At 31.6% G+C, this 19,526-nt stretch overlaps 2 protein-coding genes across 12 annotated transcripts in view; one reads left to right on the forward strand and one right to left on the reverse strand.

The window, feature by feature from the left end:
- Positions 1-18,317, reverse strand: part of LOC148623674 (putative tubulin polyglutamylase ttll-15) — a 39,989-nt gene extending 21,672 nt beyond the window's left edge. For 3 of the 5 annotated variants that reach the window (XM_088565679.1, XM_088565680.1, XM_088565684.1), the window contains exons 1-8: positions 18,109-18,317; positions 14,407-14,489; positions 11,696-11,923; positions 8,911-9,066; positions 8,541-8,660; positions 4,383-4,458; positions 3,230-3,299; positions 1,403-1,486 (exon numbers count right to left, since the gene is read on the reverse strand). In XM_088565679.1, the coding sequence (XP_088421805.1) occupies positions 1,403-1,486; positions 3,230-3,299; positions 4,383-4,458; positions 8,541-8,660; positions 8,911-9,066; positions 11,696-11,923; positions 14,407-14,436 (764 nt within the window). In that variant the 5' untranslated portion in view covers positions 14,437-14,489; positions 18,109-18,317. Of the gene's footprint in view, positions 1-1,402; positions 1,487-3,229; positions 3,300-4,382; positions 4,459-8,540; positions 8,661-8,910; positions 9,067-11,695; positions 11,924-14,155; positions 14,190-14,406; positions 14,490-18,108 lie in introns of all 5 variants that reach the window. The other 2 variants (XM_088565683.1, XM_088565682.1) reach the window with 2 other exon arrangements.
- A 20-nt stretch (positions 18,318-18,337) lies between these two features.
- Positions 18,338-19,526, forward strand: part of LOC148623675 (annexin A6-like) — a 71,014-nt gene continuing 69,825 nt past the window's right edge. For 6 of the 7 annotated variants that reach the window (XM_088565685.1, XM_088565688.1, XM_088565689.1 and 3 more), the window contains exon 1: positions 18,338-18,681. The gene's annotated coding sequence lies outside the window, so the exon portion shown is untranslated. The remainder of the gene's footprint in view (positions 18,682-19,526) is intronic. The other variant, XM_088565686.1, reaches the window with a different exon arrangement.

A 19,526-nucleotide genomic window follows, 5' to 3' on the forward strand; every position in this document is an offset into this window, starting at 1 on the left:
AAGCTGTTATATAAGACTGTTACTGTTTTATTGGTTGATGCTGTTACACCTATGCAATTTTCATCATGTATTACAATAAACTGCTATCACAAAGAAAGATATGGACACTTATTCAAAACTTTATCTATAGTGAAATTACTAACATTTTAATATATTATTGACAATTTATAGTGAAATTATTAATATTTTAATATATTATGGACAATTTATAATATCAACTAACTGACAAAGAGGACAGAATCCTCAGTTATAGTTTATTGTTTGCATATATGGAACTCTGATGAATTATTTTTCGCCATTACTTCCAAAGATTGCCGACAGGACAATCACCTGGGTTAAAATACTTTCACCTTTGAAAAAAAGAGCAATAACAGATACATAGGTAAGCGCTTGTCTTGTTTTCATTTCATTTCATCTATTTCTTGATTAGTGTTGTATTATTTCACTATTTGTAAATTACAAAAGGATCCTTGCGTAATATTTGAACTTTTTTCTTTTACGTCATGGTGCTTCAAAGAAACAAGTCTTCCTTGCCATTAATTAACAACTTTCACTTTGCAATAAGATTTTTTTTGAAAGAATCCACCCTTACAGCATATGCATGGATTAAGGTCACCAGAAGTTAACACAAATTTTATCTAAGTCTACTTTTTGTCTTGTAAGACAATATATGTATAAACACCTACTTCGTGTATTTAATGCATTTTTTTTGTGGATATGAAATCATAGAGGAAAAGTACAATTTGGTAGAAATAATTCAGAGTTAAGGTTTATTTCAACTGAAACAAACATTTACAACAATGGCAGCCAGAGCAGCTTTAACATAAAAGTTTAATGAGAAATTTGAAATTTTGAAATCAATAGATTTGTTACTGCAGGGGTATATGATGGAATGGATATAAAAACATGAAAATCTTAACTTGGAGGCCGATACAGGAAAAGTAATAGCTTAGTCTCAACTTCTGCAACATTCTACACAGGTTAGACAAAAACAACCACAGAAATATAACATTTATATGGGAAATATTTTAGGTCTACAAATATTCCGGGTACTTCCCCGAATCCAAAAGTACCCAAATCCAATATAGTGACTACACTCTCTGTAAAGCTTTTTAACTTAACTAGACATGTAAGATTTGCATGATAAAAGGACAACCAGAGGAAAGGGTGGAGGATTAGAGGTGTAATGAAGGTAAAAATACACACCAAGAATATTATATCTGAAAAGAAAGTTTTCAATCGTTTTGTCAATGATTATGTACCTAGGTATTTTTTATGTAAAAATAAAACAGCATTTATAAAGAAATTTTGTTTGTGATAGATGTTTAACGGAACAAGTTAATATTTACTTTTCAAATAAATACATTTACTTTGTATGATTGTTATAATAACGTAAACATACCTGTATAGAGCTTCATCATCCACGATATAAACTCTTAATGGATCTATTGAAGTAATTACAGCATAAACTCCTATATCAAATTTCCTGTAATATACCAGCCACTATTATTCATTTTAAAAAATATTTCATCTTTTCAGGGTTTGACGGGCTATTGTACTAGTTATAGGCAATGTCTCAACCAACAGGAGACTTCATGTAACTCATGTTGTGTATCCATGTTAAAACTTCAAACAATCACTTTCTACCTACATATATCATTTCCAAAATATACCACTTCCACCGAACAATTTTAAACCATTCATGTTACAGAGCATCTATATAGAAAACCAGTCTGTTCTACAAGTTGTTCAGCTGTGTTCTAATGAAGTACAGTTTTATCTGACCTCTATAAGTAAAATCTTTCATTTTTATATTTTCTGGCTTAGAACATTAAATGTCTTGCAAAATGGCTTGATTCCCCAAACTGATAGGATGTCAGTATAATTTATTTTAGTATTATAACAAGTCTTGAAAATAAGTGTGTGCCTTCATAGAAATGCTTTATCAGGTTTAATCTAGTAAAACCCTTACTGTGAAGTCTAATTTCCATATCTTTCTTATGTGTGCATGGAATCAGAATTTAATATAAGCAAAATGCATTTGTGAAAAAACAAGGAATTGTAACTAAAACATAACTTATTACATATGTTACTGTCAGTACAGTTGTAAACAGTAGTTAAAAAAGCCATAGATTATCAACAAGTCATGCCTTCTTTTGTACTTCAGATTTCTAGACATCTTTAACTGATAAATTATACCACAATGTAGTTACCTCTCATTGATCAATAAAGAACTATACAATACAATACAGTTACCTCATATTACATAACGGTAGTTACCTCATATCTATCATTGATGAATTCTACAATATAGCTACCTCCCATTGATCAATAAAGGATTACACAATATCATTACCTCACATTTATCACTGAAGGATTATATGATATAATTACCTCCCATTGATCACTGAAGGATTATACAATTAACTTACCTCCCGTTGATCACAGAAGGATTATACGATATTATTATCTCCTATTGATCACTGAAAGATTATACGATGTCTACCTCCAACTGATCACTGAAGGATCAAATGATATGATTATCTCCCATTGATCACAGATGGAAAATAGGATATCATTACCTCCTTTTGATCACTGATGGATTATACAGGTACCAGTATCGTACTGCATATCCCTGAGCGGGTGTATGTCAAAACATGGATGCTATAAAAATATAGTGCATTTTCTTTTTGCCTCTCTACAAACTAATGTTTTGTCAAAAGATAGGAACAATGACTTATAAAATAGAGCAAACATCACACTGTAAGATGAAGAACTTTTTTCAAAGAAAATCGAACATAATATCATAAAAATGTTCCACTGAAAAGGTTGGTTTGGTGAGTGCAAAACGAAAGTGAAAGTAGGGAAAATGGCTATTTATAGTTCAAGACTACTTTTCTGTACGATCTTCGTGGACTCACCCTATTTTCTTGCGGGAAATTTTATTTTCACAAGTCCTAAGAAATGCTATGTATGTGAAAGTTTTATTGAGTCAATTTACATATTTTTTTAAAAATCTGCACTTCACTATAGAAGTCTATGGGAAAATTAATACGATACTAAGACCTACAATATCATTACCTCCCATTCATCACTGATGGATTACACAATATCATCACCTCCCATTGATCACTGAAGGATTATATATTATTACCTCCCATAGATTACTGATGGATTATACAAAATGGTTATCTCCCATTGATCACTGAAGAATTATAGATATAGTTACCTTCCATCAATCAATAAAGGATTATCAATATATTGCTGTACAAAAGATCCTTCACTCTGCAAATCAAGTTCTGTGAAAAAAGAAAAGTAGCAGACAGACTTTAAAATAAATAAAATTTTAAAATGAGTCAAATACTTACCGTACCTGAACCGATTAGTGCAACAATAATTGTAATCACAGATAGTTTCAGATCAGTTGTCGGTTCCTCAAACCAATCTGAAAAAACAGGTGACTGCATCCATTTCACATCACATGACTGCTGATCAGTTCACATTTTTACAAAATCGTTTGTTCGTTTTTTTTTCATTTCACGCAAATTTACATAAAGAGTATAACTGTAAACATAAATTTCTTATTTTTCTTTTACATTTGTATTTTTAATGAAATGCAAAACATATATTTAAATACTTTAAATTCAAAGAAGATTTCATCATTAAATTCTAAAAAATTTACACGAATCCATCATCTATTATTTTATAACTACACAGTGATCAGATTGGTCATTGGTCATCCATCTGTCAAACAGTTGCAGGGATTGGTTAAGGGACTGTGTTAGTGATTTGTATCAAGCATAATAATTTATCCTGTTGTTTTTTTTTCTTATACAAATGATCTCCCAGAAAATGCATGTGATACTGCACACTATTCAAATTTTCCAATCAATCATCCTATTAACATAATCCTTCCAAATCATTGAAGCAAGTTCACTAAAAATACCCCTAATCCATATATAAATGTTCCATAACTTGTAAACTATTTAAGTTTTATTATTTTCTTTGCAAGAATCAAACAACAACCTGAGCTCAATAAGCTTGTCTATGTATCAACCTAAAATACATGGTACACATGTATGCTTACAGTGATTGGTATAAATAACTTACAAGACCAATGTTTGGAATATATCCCCTTACTAGTGACTGACATAAACAACTCTTTACAAGACCAATGGTTGGTTTATATCCCTTTACTAGTGACTGATATAAACAACTCTTTACAAGACCAATGGTTGGTTTATATCCCTTTACTAGTGACTGATATAAACAACTCTTTACAAGACCAATGGTTGGTTTATATCCCTTTACTAGTTACTGACAGATTGACACTGTGATTCTTACTCACCCAAAATGGGTAAATTAATACCAATAGTATTTACCTGATGTTTTCTTGATTTTTATTCCTCTATGGGTATTCTTCTTCTGAACCCACATTTTGTTGGGATGTTTTTTAGCCTGAAATATATAACTTTTGCTTAATGAAAATATCAATACACTACTGTATTAACAAAACGTGTCATGTCTTTTTTCTCATATTTCAATAATTACATTTACTGTGCATATCATTAAAATACACTAATCTTACTGGAAAATTGGCCATAAAAATGATGTTTCATAAGTCAATGAAATACATTTCCGGCTATTTATAAAGGCCACGCCCAAAATTACTGGACTTTTATCACTGTGTATTGCCTATGTAATGAAAATCACTGAAACTCTGTTCACCTCCTTGACTCTTAGATTAATGAAACTCTGTTCACCTCCTCGACTGCTTTCTTAGATTAATGAAACTCTGTTCACCTCCTCGACTGCTTTCTTAGATTAATGAAACTCTGTTCACCTCCTCGACTCTTAGATTAATGAAACTCTATTCACCTCCTTGACTCTTAGATTAATGAAACTCTATTCACCTCCTCGACTCTTAGATTAATGAAACTCTGTTCACCTTCTCAACTGCTTTCTTAGATTAATGAAACTCTGTTCACCTCCTCGATTCTTAGATTAATGAAACTCTGTTCACCTCCTCGATTCTTAGATTAATGAAACTCTGTTCACCGCCTTGACTCTTAGATTAATGAAACTCTGTTCACCTCCTCGACTCTTAGATTAATGAAACTCTGTTCACCTCCTCGACTGCTTTCTTAGATTAATGAAACTGTTCACCTCCTCGATTCTTAAATTAATGAAACTCTGTTCACCGCCTTGACTCTTAGATTAATGAAACTCTGTTCACCTCCTCGACTCTTAGATTAATGAAACTCTGTTCACCTCCTCGAGTCTTAGATTAATGAAACTCAGTTCACCTCCTCTACTGCTTTCTTAGATTAATGAAACTCTGTTCACCTCCTCGACTGCTTTCTTAGATTAATGAAACTCTGTTCACCTCCTCGATTCTTAGATTAATGAAACTCTGTTCACCGCCTTGACTCTTAGATTAATGAAACTCTGTTCACCTCCTCGACTCTTAGATTAATGAAACTCTGTTCACCTCCTCGACTGCTTTCTTAGATTAATGAAACTCTGTTCACCTCCTCGATTCTTAAATTAATGAAACTCTGTTCACCGCCTTGACTCTTAGATTAATGAAACTCTGTTCACCTCCTCGACTCTTAGATTAATGAAACTCTGTTCACCTCCTCAAGTCTTAGATTAATGAAACTCAGTTCACCTCCTCTACTGCTTTCTTAGATTAATGAAACTCTGTTCACCTCCTCGACTGCTTTCTTAGATTAATGAAACTTTGTTCACCTCCTCGACTCTTAGATTAATGAAACTCTGTTCACCTTCTCGACTGCTTTCTTAGATTAATGAAACTCTGTTCACCTCCTCGACTGCTTTTTTAGATTAATGAAACTCTGTTCACCTCCTCGACTCTTAGATTAATGAAACTCTGTTCACCTCCTCGACTGCTTTTTTAGATTAATGAAATTCTGTTCACCTCCTCGACTGCTTTTTTAGATTAATGAAATTCTGTTCACCTCCTCGACTCTTAGATTAATGAAACTCTGTTCACCTTCTCGACTGCTTTCTTAGATTAATGAAACTCTGTTCACCTCCTTGACTGCTTTCTTAGATTAATGAAACTCTGTTCACCTCCTCGACTCTTAGATTAATGAAACTCTGTTCACCTCCTCGACTGCTTTTTTAGATTAATGAAATTCTGTTCACCTCCTCGACTGCTTTTTTAGATTAATGAAATTCTGTTCACCTCCTCGACTCTTAGATTAATGAAACTCTGTTCACCTTCTCGACTGCTTTCTTAGATTAATGAAACTCTGTTCACCTCCTTGACTGCTTTCTTAGATTAATGAAACTCTGTTCACCTCCTCGACTCTTAGATTAATGAAACTCTGTTCACCTTCTCGACTGCTTTCTTAGATTAATGAAACTCTATTCACCTCCTCGACTCTTAGATTAATGAAACTCTATTCACCTCCTCGACTCTTAGATTAATGAAACTCTGTTCACCTTTTCGACTGCTTTCTTAGATTAATGAAACTCTGTTCACCTCCTCAACTCTTAGATTAATGAAACTCTGTTCACCTCCTCGACTCTTAGATAAATGAAATATATCAAATCTAATTAATTGAATGTTACACTTTTGATGTTTCATCAGGGTGTTAAAGTGTTCAATGGTTGCACAATTTTTAGCATGCTTCTTTGAAAATGGGCTTTGACCCCTTATAATTGCAAAACCAAAAGCAATATCTGTAATCTAATTGGTAAATGCTGGCAAGAATCTTTATAAAATATCCAATAAAAAAAATTAAAATCGGACCAAAATTTAATAGCATATATTTTAATGGTTGTGGCCTCTTTGACCCCTTATTACTCAAAAACAGTAAGAGATATCTGAAGTCTGATTAAAAAATACAAACAGAGATTTTCGATAGGAATCTGTTAAAAAATCATTTAAAATTAATCCAAACATTTATAAAAAGTTAATTTATGTGGGCATGGCCCAATTTCATACCCTTTTAACTAAAAAATTGATAAAGATAAGTCTACCCTATCAAACACTTTTTAGACAGAATTTCAAAAGAAACACATTGACTTCTGCTTCATAACAACTGGATAAAAAATGTATACTTTTTCTTTCAATTTAATAAATTAACACCCATTTTCCCCATTTTAGCACCTTACTTTAAAAGGGCTGGAGCAAAAACCTTCAAACACTACAGGATCCTCTGCTATGTCCTTAGGAGCCATGTTTTAAAATTTTAGGTAGCACCCAACATAAGAATCAAGCAAAATATGATTCATCGTTGGAAAGCATACATACTTTTATTTTTGATATTTTGTTTAAAATATCATAGTAAACAGAAAGTAACATGTCTTTTCATATAAAACCCTTGTTCATAGGAGATAAAAATCATACATAGAATGTACTGTAGAATTAAAAATTAAGGGAGATAACTGTAAATGGCATTGAAATGCAATAGAAACTATTTGATTTTAAGTGTGGATTATCTCCTAAGAGCAGACAGATTTGAATGAATAATTATACATTTCATCATATAGACCTATAAAGCAACTTAATAACAAAAATATATGAAGTCTTTTTTTAGGTGTATCACATTTTAAAGAATTTGTATGATTCTTACAAAGACTGCTACTTAAAAACTGATCACATGTTTTACTCAAATTATCATAAATTAACTAAAATAATAAAAAAAAATTGTGTGGTTGTACAAAAACTTCTCTTGAAACAAAACATCAAACAAATCAATAAATTTCTGTATGAAAAAAATGTTACTTTATATTATATTTAACAATTACAAGTAACACAAATGTCATGCAGCTAATGCCAATCCTTATTTTTTTTTTTTAATGATGAATTTCGCTGGATAAAAATTAAAATATAATGTCATTTCACAGAAATATGCAATTATGGGAGTACATAACACCCTAAGTGCTACCACAACTTTTTTGGTACAATTAGAAAGTTGAGACATTGGGCTACATGATGATATCTATAAATTTACTTATTTTTTTTTTTAAACATGATGTCATTGGAAGACTTAGACTCTCAAAAAATTGAGTTACAAAAATTTTGGCTTTTTATGTCAGTAGGGTACAAATACAGGCTTATAATGAAAAGAAGTCTGAGAATATTCTTTGGTGACAAACTGCTTCAGTAATAGGATGTATAAAGGTATCTGAAAATCATTACGAAGTTGATGAGTAGGGGGTGTACAATGGACCCTCCCAGCCAATGGACTATATATGAAGATCTCAAAAAAAAATGTACACAAGAAGTACTTAAAAATTAGGAAATAGGAAGCCAATTCATCACTATGTGCAATACAAGGAATGAAGCCTCAGTGTTTTTGTAATACTGCAATTTTTTTATAAACATGATGAAAATCTGATATAATTGAAGGTCAGAGAAGTCTGACTACTGGGTTTGTGAATACACTTGGGGACTTAGGTCAACCAGCAGTGGCATCCACCCATTGGTAAAAAATACGAAAAATACCAATCATCTACACTGCAAATTTTCATTTTCAAGGAGTAAAAATTAACTAAATACTCACATAATCAAGAAATTTCTCTTTTTGAGAAGGAATTTTAAATGCCTTTGGAATGAATGTTGTATTTGTTGTTGCCAGGTACACTTTGTTGGTGATATAACCTGATCCAGGAAAATGATTCACCTGAAATGGATGAGATATAACCTGATCCAGGAAAATGATTCACCTGAAATGGATATGATATAACATGATCCAGGAAAAAGATTCACCTGAAATAGATGCGATATGACATGATCCAGGAAAGTGTTTCACTTGAAATGGATGTCATATAACATGATCCAGGAAAGTGATTCACCCTGAAACATATGTGATATAATTAAATATTATGATCCTTGAAATATGATAATCCAAATTAATTTACAACATTAGTTACCCTCTGGTGTGGTTTTAGGGATGATATCTTTTTTGACAAGGTTTCAAATGGATATTCATGTGACCATAATACATCCCAGTCTGATTCACCATCTCCCATAGCATATCCAATTCTATCAAACACAGCATATATATGTTTCAAGTAGCCACTGTGTTTCTGTAAAAGATATGTATATATTAAATAGATTTGAATGGATTGATACAGGAAAATATCAACATGTGAGACATTATAAAGTTTGTGATTTCGTGATTTAACTCTTTTCTAAAATATGAAATATGTAGTAAAAAGAGGTACACAGGCAAATATTTTTCACATGAAATTCATGTTAATCGAGGTTCACATGAAATTCATGTGAACTTCACATAGAATTAAAATGATTTTCATGTGAAATTCACTTGACACAAATTTCTAGTGAACAATTCATGTAAATTTCACATGAAGGCTCTATTCACCTGAATTTCATGTGCACAATATCACAAAGTTTATTTGCTAAATTCAGGTGAAAATCATGTGAAATAATTTTGCCTGTGTAGATCTCATGAAACATTACATTCCTTTTCCCTTGCTAAAAATTGTAACTTCACAAAACAATAACATTACTACGTCAAAGAAGTATGCATGTACTAAGAAAGTCATTATGAAGTGAGAGATTGGCATTTTTAAATACCTTCTGTGAAATCTTTATTTCAATCATTTTTATCTTCAAAGTGATAACTAATAAACCAGCTTCTTGCATGTATACTGATTGGTACTTTGTTATTAAAGTGGTGGTTGTCATATCTATGATTTAAGTGGCAGTCTTTTTAAGAATCATGCAAATTTGATAAAATGTGATACACCTAAAAAAAGGTTATATATTTTTTATTTTTGTTATTAAGTTGCTTTATATGATGAAATGTATAATTATTCTTTCCAATCTGTTTGCTCTTAGGAGATAATCCACATGGAAAATCCAACAGTTTCTATTGTATTTTAGTGTCATTTACGGAGTTATCTCCCTTTATTTTGAATTCTACAGTACATTATATGTAATTTTTATTTCCTATGAACAAAGGTTATATGAAAAACCACATGTAACTTTCTGTTTACTATGACATTTTAAACAAAATATCAGAAATAAAAATATGTAGGCTTTCCAACCATGAATTATATTTTGCATGATTCTTTTTGGAGTTCTGCTTAAAAATTGAAAATCTCTGATGACTGCTACTATTATGCCCTGTGGCGAAGTCACATGTTTTTTTACAGCAATTTTACAGATTTCAAAAGCAGAATGGTATACACACAAGAGGAAGGATGACGAAACAGAATGGTATACATACAAGAGGAAAGATGATGAAGCAGAATGGTATATATACAAGAGGAAGGATGATGAAACAGAATGGTATAAACACAAGAGGAAGGATGATAAAACAGAATGGTATATATACAAGAGGAGGGATGATAAAACAGAATGGTATACACACAAGAGTAAGGATGATAAAACAGAATGGTATACATACAAGAGGAAGGATGATGAAACAGAATGGTATATATACAAGAGGAAGGATGATAAAACAGAATGGTATACATACAAGAGGAAGGGTGATGAAGCAAAATGGTATATATACAAGAGAAAGGATGATGAAACAGAATGGTATACATGTATATACAAGAGGAAGGATAATGAAGAAGAATGGTATATACACAAGAGGAAGGATGATGATGCAGAATGGTATACCCACAAGAGGAAGGATGATGAAACATAATGGTATACATACAAGAGAAAGGATGATGAAACAGAATGGTATACATACAAGAGGAAGGATGATAAAACAGAATGATATACATACAAGAGAAAGGATGATGAAGCAGAATGGTATATACAAGAGGAAGGATGATGAAACAGAATGGTATACATACAAGAGGAAGGATGATGAAGCAGAATGGTATATATACAAGAGGAAGGATGATGAAACAGAATGGTATATATACAAGAGGAAGGATGATCAAAAACAGAATGGTATATATACAAGAGGAAGGATGATGAAACAGAATGGTATATATACAAGAGGAATGATGATCAAAAACAGAATGGTATATATACAAGAGGAGGGATGATCAAAAACAGAATGGTATATATACAAGAGGAAGGATGATGAAACAGAATGGTATATATACAAGAGGAAGGATGATCAAAAACAGAATGGTATATATACAAGAGGAAGGATGATAAAACAACAAATTGACCACTGTAATTGATCATACATAACAGAAATTATTATTAATAGATTATAGATGAAAGTTTGCAGTTTATTCAACTTATCATAATTTTAAGTCAACTGCTTTCAAAATTACTACGCCAATGCATTAAAAGCAAGGAAAAAACTTGACTGGAATACCTTATGTGCTGCTCTCAATTGTTGATTGTAGCTTGGAATTTTATAATTAAATTAATCAAAGGTAAAATTAAGATATGTACTGTATTTATTATATATTAGTTTTATGTACATTTAGGTAATTCCACAAATTAATCGTAATTAAAACTTATTCAAAAATAGTTGTTTCAGTATTAAAATATAGGTAATATTTTTTTCAAATACGAATCCTGTTACATTTGTAACTTACTTGATGCCAAAGCAATGAAAAATACAGAATTTTACATCATTTCACCAAAAATACAAATGTATCACTGAATTGTTCTATATTTCGAACCTTTTTATCACAATTAAACAGAGGTAAAGATATATTGGTTTTGCCATAAGTTGACAAGACAAAAAAAATTGTACTAAAAGTTTAAACTTACATGTTTTCCCTCTACCCACACAATGCTTTGTTTTGTTCCATATTTGCCATCTTTAGCTTCCACAGTTGGTAAATGATGAAAAGCATAATCCTCTCTCATCTTATGGAGTTCAAAAATATTGAGGAGAGTTAACAGTATTCCAAGCGCTAACACAAAAACAACTATCCATGATAAACGCCTGGAAATAATTCCTCTAGTTTTTACTTTCCTGTAGGAACTGCAATAATCCTATAAAGATATTTCAAATTAAATAAAAGAACAGTGTCCCAATGTCCCCCGCGTAAACAAAAGTGCGGAAAACTTTAAATTCACTAAAATTCAAGGACCATAACTTCTGTAAAAATCATTCAACCATAACCAAAGTTGAACTTAGTCTGTAACTTCTCATAGTAAGACTACATACCAGGAGTAAAAATTAGGAAATGCAAGCTGGTAGTCCAGACCATATTTTTGTTTAATATTTTCTATATGTTCAACTACATTTTACACAAAAGTCCAGTAGCCCACCTCAGAATCTAGTAGCCACGGGCTACTGGGCAACTGCCAATTTTTATCCTTGCATACAAAAGATAAAATCAATTGATAAAAGCATTACAAAAAAAGTGTGGAAAATTAAATTCACAAGGGCCGTAACTTCTGTAAAAATCATTCAACCAGAACCAAAGTCAAACTTAGTCTGTAACTTCTCATAGTAAGACTACATACAAAAGATAAAATCAATTGGTAAAAGCATTACAAAAAAAGGTGTGGAAATCTGTAAATTCACTGAAATTTTCTGTCCAAGAGCCATAACTTCTGTAAAAATCATTCAACCATAACCAAATTCAAACTTAATCATAAGGCAACATACCAAAAACAAGCTTATTTGGTAGAAGCATTACAAAAAAAAGTGTGGAAAATGCAGACAGACGGACGTCTGGCATTTCTGTGTCCAAAAAAAAAAAAAAAATTTTCAGCATCTTATTTCCTCTCTTTTAAAGGGACGAGTTGTCAGAGAAGCCCTATATACGAAGGGCGTAACTGGGGGTATGAAGCATAAATGGCTCAGAATCATTGACGTTGGGTCTGAAATGACATATGTTTTTCAGAAGTCGTTGTTAAAACGCAGGCTTCGGAAGTCTCACATATTCCTGTTGGTAGTGAACATGCATCTTCAACAAAGTCGTTATAAGGGTCATCCTTTGTAGGCAAAGCCAAAAAGCAATTTTTTCATGTTTCCATTATGCTTTCAGTCTGAAGACTATGAATTCATTTAGAAATATCTTTCATGATGCATTAAAATTGAATTTAAACAATGCTAAAAATGACAGGAAATGTTCTATACACTTCTCTCACACCTCACTATTCTACCAGTTTTGACCTATAATTTAACCATACCATGTTAAGGTTAATACTTTTCAAAATTTTATAACTAAAGGGAATAAACATTAGTAAAGGATAAAAACATTTAACAAAACAAGAGGCTGTAAGGAGCCTGGATTGTGGACCTCATAATCAAAACCAAACAGAACCAAAAATTCCTACATAAGTTAGTAATAAAGGTATCATTTTTTCAAATCAAGTAATTGAAGCCCTTACAATTCTGCTTCATTCTCTCCCTTTTAGACTAACCATAACATTTATTTCAGCCATAAAAAAAACTGTTTTTATCTTATACAGCTTCATTATCTGGAAACTAAACAGAAATCTTTAGTTTAACAGTGTGAACTTTAATGGAGGCTTTTATATTATTCAGCTATAGGAGACACTTACTGGTTTTAAAAAAAGCAAAACAAACAGAAAACAAAACAAAATACAAAAACAAAAATAAAAGCAATAAAGACCAAGGAAACATATAAGAAACAAAATAAGCAATTTAAGGCATTCAGATGGAAAAACAAAATAGAAGGTGCACAATGTCATCATGTCATATAGAATTCGTGATGGTTTCATCAAATTCCATTTACCAGTTTCAGTGGAGTTGAGAATTAAAAGAATGCCACCCTTGGACGACCATAGACAAAGTCCATAGTTTTCATAAGGAACCCAAAAAGTCATTCAGATGAAAAAAACAATATAGGAGTTGCACAATGGCATCATGTAATAAAGAATCTGTAAAAGTCTAACCAAATTCCATTGAGTGGTTTCAGAGGAGTTGCTGATCACAACTATCCTCTAAGCCCACTAAAGTACATTTGTATAATATGATGCATACTATATCCCTTTACCCTCTAGGCCCATTAAAGTATAAAATGATATATACCATAGCCCTTTACCCTCTAGGTCCATTAAAGTATAAAATGATATATACCATAGCCCTTTATCCTCTAGGCCCATTAAAGTATAAAATGATTTATACCATAGCCCTTTACCCTCTAGGCCCATTAAAGTATAAAAAAATCCTAAGACTGATTAGAATAGGAAGTTTGCAGAAGACTTCACGAAGACCTATGGGTCTTAAATGAATGGCAAAATACTTACTCGATGAACAATCGATCGACTGCATTGACAAAATCTGGAAGTAATAGAATTGTAATTAATTACTTTTGCAAGTAATTGACCCCAGGTCTGGTAAAAGTGTGCACTGAGAAGATGTTCAGCAACCAGAATTTCAAATTCATTTTTCATAAATTTAAAAACATTAAGAATGAAAGAAAGCTGTTCTCCTACTTACCACAATCAGCCATAGTTGGTTCCTTGTCTAGTACAGTAAAGTATCTTCTGTTACTTACCATAGCAACTGTTGTTCTCTGTGTGTACATGTATTCAACCAGGGAGTCAATTTTGTTGGTAATTATTCATTTTTTTCAGCATCCTATAAATCAAATATGAATTAATAATTTTTGATTCTAAACATTTCTAAACTTCAATATCATAATTCATCTGAACTACATAATAGTTACCTTTTTCACTGAAACTGTGTGTTCTCAGCTCACTAAATAAATCAAGCAACACAACATTTAATGATATTCTCTGAATTTCTCACCTTTACAAAATTCATACATTGAATAAATTTTCATCTACATATTTTGTACATGTATATTAAGGATATTCGCTTCTCATGAACAGCCATTTTTGTCAGATTTTTTTACTCATCAGATTTTATCCATTTCATAGCATTATTTTTTTTCACCAGTGATCCCAACTTTTCTTTTCATAGTTTCTTTATACACACCATAAAATTTTATTTGAGAAGTTTTTATGAAATCCTTGTTATTTCTTTCAGGTTTTTAATAGATAAAACCTACTAATACAAAACCTATGGCAAACCTAGAGAAATCCTTTTCCTGCCAAAATTTCAAATGTGTATACAGTACAGAAAGAGACATACTATAGTCACAGACATACACTCTGTGAGTGCTAACCCACATTTTTTTATCAAAAGATATATTCCCAATTTTTTTCAAATTTTGAATGGTTGATTATGCTAAACAACTTCCAAAGGAATTTGTAAGAAATCTTAAGAAATAAAAATGTTAATGGCTATCATTCTCAGTGGTGTACCACTATGTTGGTGATCAATCATGGTATGTCTCTTTCTGTACTGTATCTCAAAAACAACCACATTGATGCATCATTTTTTTTCACTCATATTGTTCTAGCTCTAAAAATATTTCACAACCCTTTGAAATCCTTGTTATTTTTAGGCTGAGCAGTGAACATCCTTAAGAGAAATACTGTCAAAAAGAACCACATACATTTTTGTTTTAATATTATATTCAAAATCAATTTTGAATAAAGGAAAAAATCTGTCACTATGAAGACTGTTTATAATTGGTAACATACACTTTCGAAAAAGAGTAAAAAGGAATTTTTTATATGATTTGAAACCGGAAATGTTTAATATTTATGCAGTCTTTAAAACTTCAGACATGTTTATACTAAGATGTCATTTTGCTTCATTTTCGTTTTTTTTTTTACATTGATTCCCATAGTTCAGATAACCATGACATTCATCATACCGATAGTCCTGCTTTTAAAGAGATCATTACAATGCAGGCGCTTGAGATGGGATTTGATTACTATCAAGATGTGTAAAAAAGAGCACTGTTAATTACTTTTAAATGGAAGCCCCTACATTTAAGGACCACCAGTGATATTGATATATAAGTCGTAACTTCCCATTTCCAAAATTTTTTACTGTCATTTTAATCATAAATGACAAGGTTTCCTTCATAGTTGAAAATAGTTGTTTTTTTTTTATAGTAGTTATAGTGGTGTTAAATCCCGAAAGTAAAAACAACACCATTTTCTAGACCACTTGTGAAAAATATTGGATTCAATGTGATACTTCAAACCCCTTAATTCCTTATTCCAAGCTTGCCTGCAACATAATGAAACATATACATGTATATGAATGTTTTCTTACAAGGTTAAAAATTTCTATGAAATGAAAGTTAATAAATGGACACATAACACATCCCCATACATAGCAATGAATGTTTCCCCGTTCTAAATTTTCAATACAATGCAATAAACAAGAATATGAATAAATACATTATTTATCATTACTTTTAAACTAAAATTTTTCAAACCTTATACACAAATTGATAGTCTCGATAAATAATATTCATACATGTACCTGCCAACTTTTGAAAATCCCTATGGGTGTTTTTAGGCAGGACAACATGTGAATGGACATTTTCCGGACATATTTTGCTACCTGCATGGGTTTTACTGTAGTAATGTATGAATAAGATAACCACTATAGTATTGAAGGGCCTTTTCAGTTGAACAACATGTGCATGCACTGTTACAAATTGAAGTTTGTAAGCCCCTTTTTGTGGATTCCTCCAAACCTAATTGAAATTCTGAAGTTATAGCTAAAAAGTAAATGAAAAAACTATTATTTTCATTCAATTGTATTTCTACTATTTTAAAATACATTGATCACATCTCTCCTGCTTTCCTTTAATGTCAAATGAAGGGGAAGCAGTGTGCAAATTGGTACTTTTTATAAGATTATAAAAAAAGATTTAGTCCCATCAGATATCTGGGGATTATCATCCATTCTTGGTTAATGGCACAGTACTACTAAGGGGTTTTTTAAAGTCCTTGACTACCCTGTAAGGTCTCACACGGATGGCTAATGGCACATATTATAATAAAAAGTGTAAGTTGGGCAACATTTTCTTTACCATGAGGTAATGTACATGAGGAAATGTAACTAAAAGTCAAAAATGTTACCACCAAATTTCCAAAATCATCACCATTTTAAAGGAATAGCATTTTTTTTCCATTGCAAACAACTTTTGGGAAATACACTGCACTGTTGAAACAGGAAATGTGAAAAAAGAATTAAAGACTGCAAGGGTGGTAACTCATTTTGTATAAACAATGGTAAGTTTGTAATTTGTATCTATACATATTTGAAATTTGAGACCTGTTAAATTGACAGTATTTGTCATATAAATTGTGGAGTAGTAATTAAACTTTAGAAAATAATTGGCTGTTCATAAATTAGTCATAGATCCAATCAGGATTCATTTTCTACTTGTAAATCATCATTGATAACCCTGAGCTGATTGCTCACAGATCATTTACTGGTCATAAAACATTTCCTTATCTGTTTAGACAGCAATTAACACCTTTATCAGATTAATGACTCTTCTAATCAAAGACAATGTGTACATAAGAATTATAAAGTGGAAGCCCATAATCAGGACTGGGAACATTGTCAGTAATAATTATATAAGTTACAAGACGTTGTCCAAATGAGGACGAGACAGTGTCTTCAGCCGGTCATTTTCGACCACTAAAATGTTTCAAGTTAACTCTGAGAAATTTCTTATTGAAAGTAGGTTTCAAAAACAACCTACATATATCTTTATTTTCATTATAAGTTTTGTTAAATGGTTTTGAACTTTCACTGATGCTGACCAATGTTTACTCTCGTATAAAAATAAGTCCTTGATGAACCTTGCACATACATAGTTGTTTATTTTTAGAAATTTAAATGAACACATTGTTTACAATGTCCCTGATGTGTGTCTGGTCATCACATGGACTGCAATTAATTATAACTCAATACAGGACAGTTATGAAGTATGTATCAACGATAAATTACTTTTTTTTTATGATTTTCATGTTGTATTTGTCAATCTTAAATACCACATGTTAATTGTCTCCACCGCTGTTTTATTGTGGCGATGTCTTGGATTAATATTGTCAGCAGAGATCAATGACATTAACTTTATCATGCTGGGTGATTTTACACCCAGGACGGTGATTCTCTGTACACAATAAACAACCAGAATATATGATGTCCCAGATGGGTGGGTGTAACACTCATATCTCACAGTGAAAAAATCTGACTGACACCGTGTTTCACCAACTAACACGGATTTAAAACTCTGACTTGAGTATTAGAGAAACACAAGTCGCTGAGTGTAGTGTACATGTACTCTGCTTTGACAACCTTTGTGTTGTTTTACCTCGGATTATTGCTCGGATCAAACTTTAGAAATTAGTTCTAAGGCATAGCCTTTTCATGTTATATTATGCTTCCTCAGTCGTCCGTAAATTCGTTCGTACAATACAAACGCTATGATCTTCGTTAGACGACATTTAACCTATCAATGCATTTTGCAGGACACAAGAGTTCAAAATCTGGGTGATTCAAAGCCGGAAAACTGATAGTAATTTCACCTCTTTCGTGAAGAGTCAACCATCATTTATCTTGTTCTTTTTTTTAATAGACGAATACTCTAGTTGTCTTCTTAACTGTAGATACATATGAGCTATATAATATTGACAAACTAATTCACCAACAATGTTTTTTTTAAAATTATCTGTCAGCTTTAGTTTAAATTTCCCTCCTGACCCGCTCATGCATGTCTTTACACGCAGTCTTGTTTACATGTCGCTATGTGAATAAAGCGTAATTAATCAACCATATCCATTAGGTCGTATCGATAATACTGATTATCACTGACTTGGTAAATGTTTTGATTAAATTAATTAACATTCTGTTAGCTGTTGAACACACGGATTTTATATTTTAATAGGTAAGATGAATTTTATTGAAGCTTACAGTATCCATCATTTAGTTTCTTACAGATAAACAGTTGAATGGTCTAAATGTACATGTAACTTAATTTTTTATAAGCATGCCCCATTTGTGAGATAAAATAAAATATTGCCCATTACTGGTAAAATTGTGACTGATTTGTTACGATTTATACCTGTTACTTATGATAATCTACACGTATCTGTTTGTAAAATTTCTTTGATGACACTTAAAATTTTAATTGTAAAAATTACAAAATGAGTTGAGTATTCTAGCTATTGATGTTTGGTGAAGTGGTTTTTTTTACAATTGTAAAAATGAAATATTGAAATTCTTGGAAATACTACTAATATGTAGTTGATAAGGTTTTGGTGTCATAAAAAATGGAACACATTTCATTGGTGTTGAAAGTTATGTGATATATAGTTTGTCCCTGGATTACATTCTTTTGATTTCTGCCAGAACTTGGTTCCCTGGAAAACTCTTAAGCATACACTGTACATGCATACATGCAGGTCCAGCATGATAATTATAGCCAATGGTTTTGAAAATTTGGTGTCTTAATAGGGATGATGCGTAAGCAAAGTCCTATATATACTTGTAGATGCTCTGAAGCATTAATAGCTCAAAATTATTCTGTTGGAAGTGACATAGTTAGAAAGAAATTGTTTAACATTTACCACAGACACACAGTGTGTGTTGTAAAGGAAGTCTTGCACATTCCCATTGATCAAGACATCCCACATGTCAAGGTGGCAATACATTGTACATTAGCCAAATACAAACAGCTCCATCCCCAAAGCCTTTAATCATATTACACATATACATTATATACATGTATGG

The sequence above is a fragment of the Perna viridis genome, chromosome 2, assembly GCF_037379345.1.
Source record: "Perna viridis isolate PV_CMFRI_1.1 ecotype Kerala chromosome 2, ASM3737934v1, whole genome shotgun sequence".
Lineage (NCBI taxonomy): Eukaryota > Metazoa > Mollusca > Bivalvia > Mytilida > Mytilidae > Perna > Perna viridis.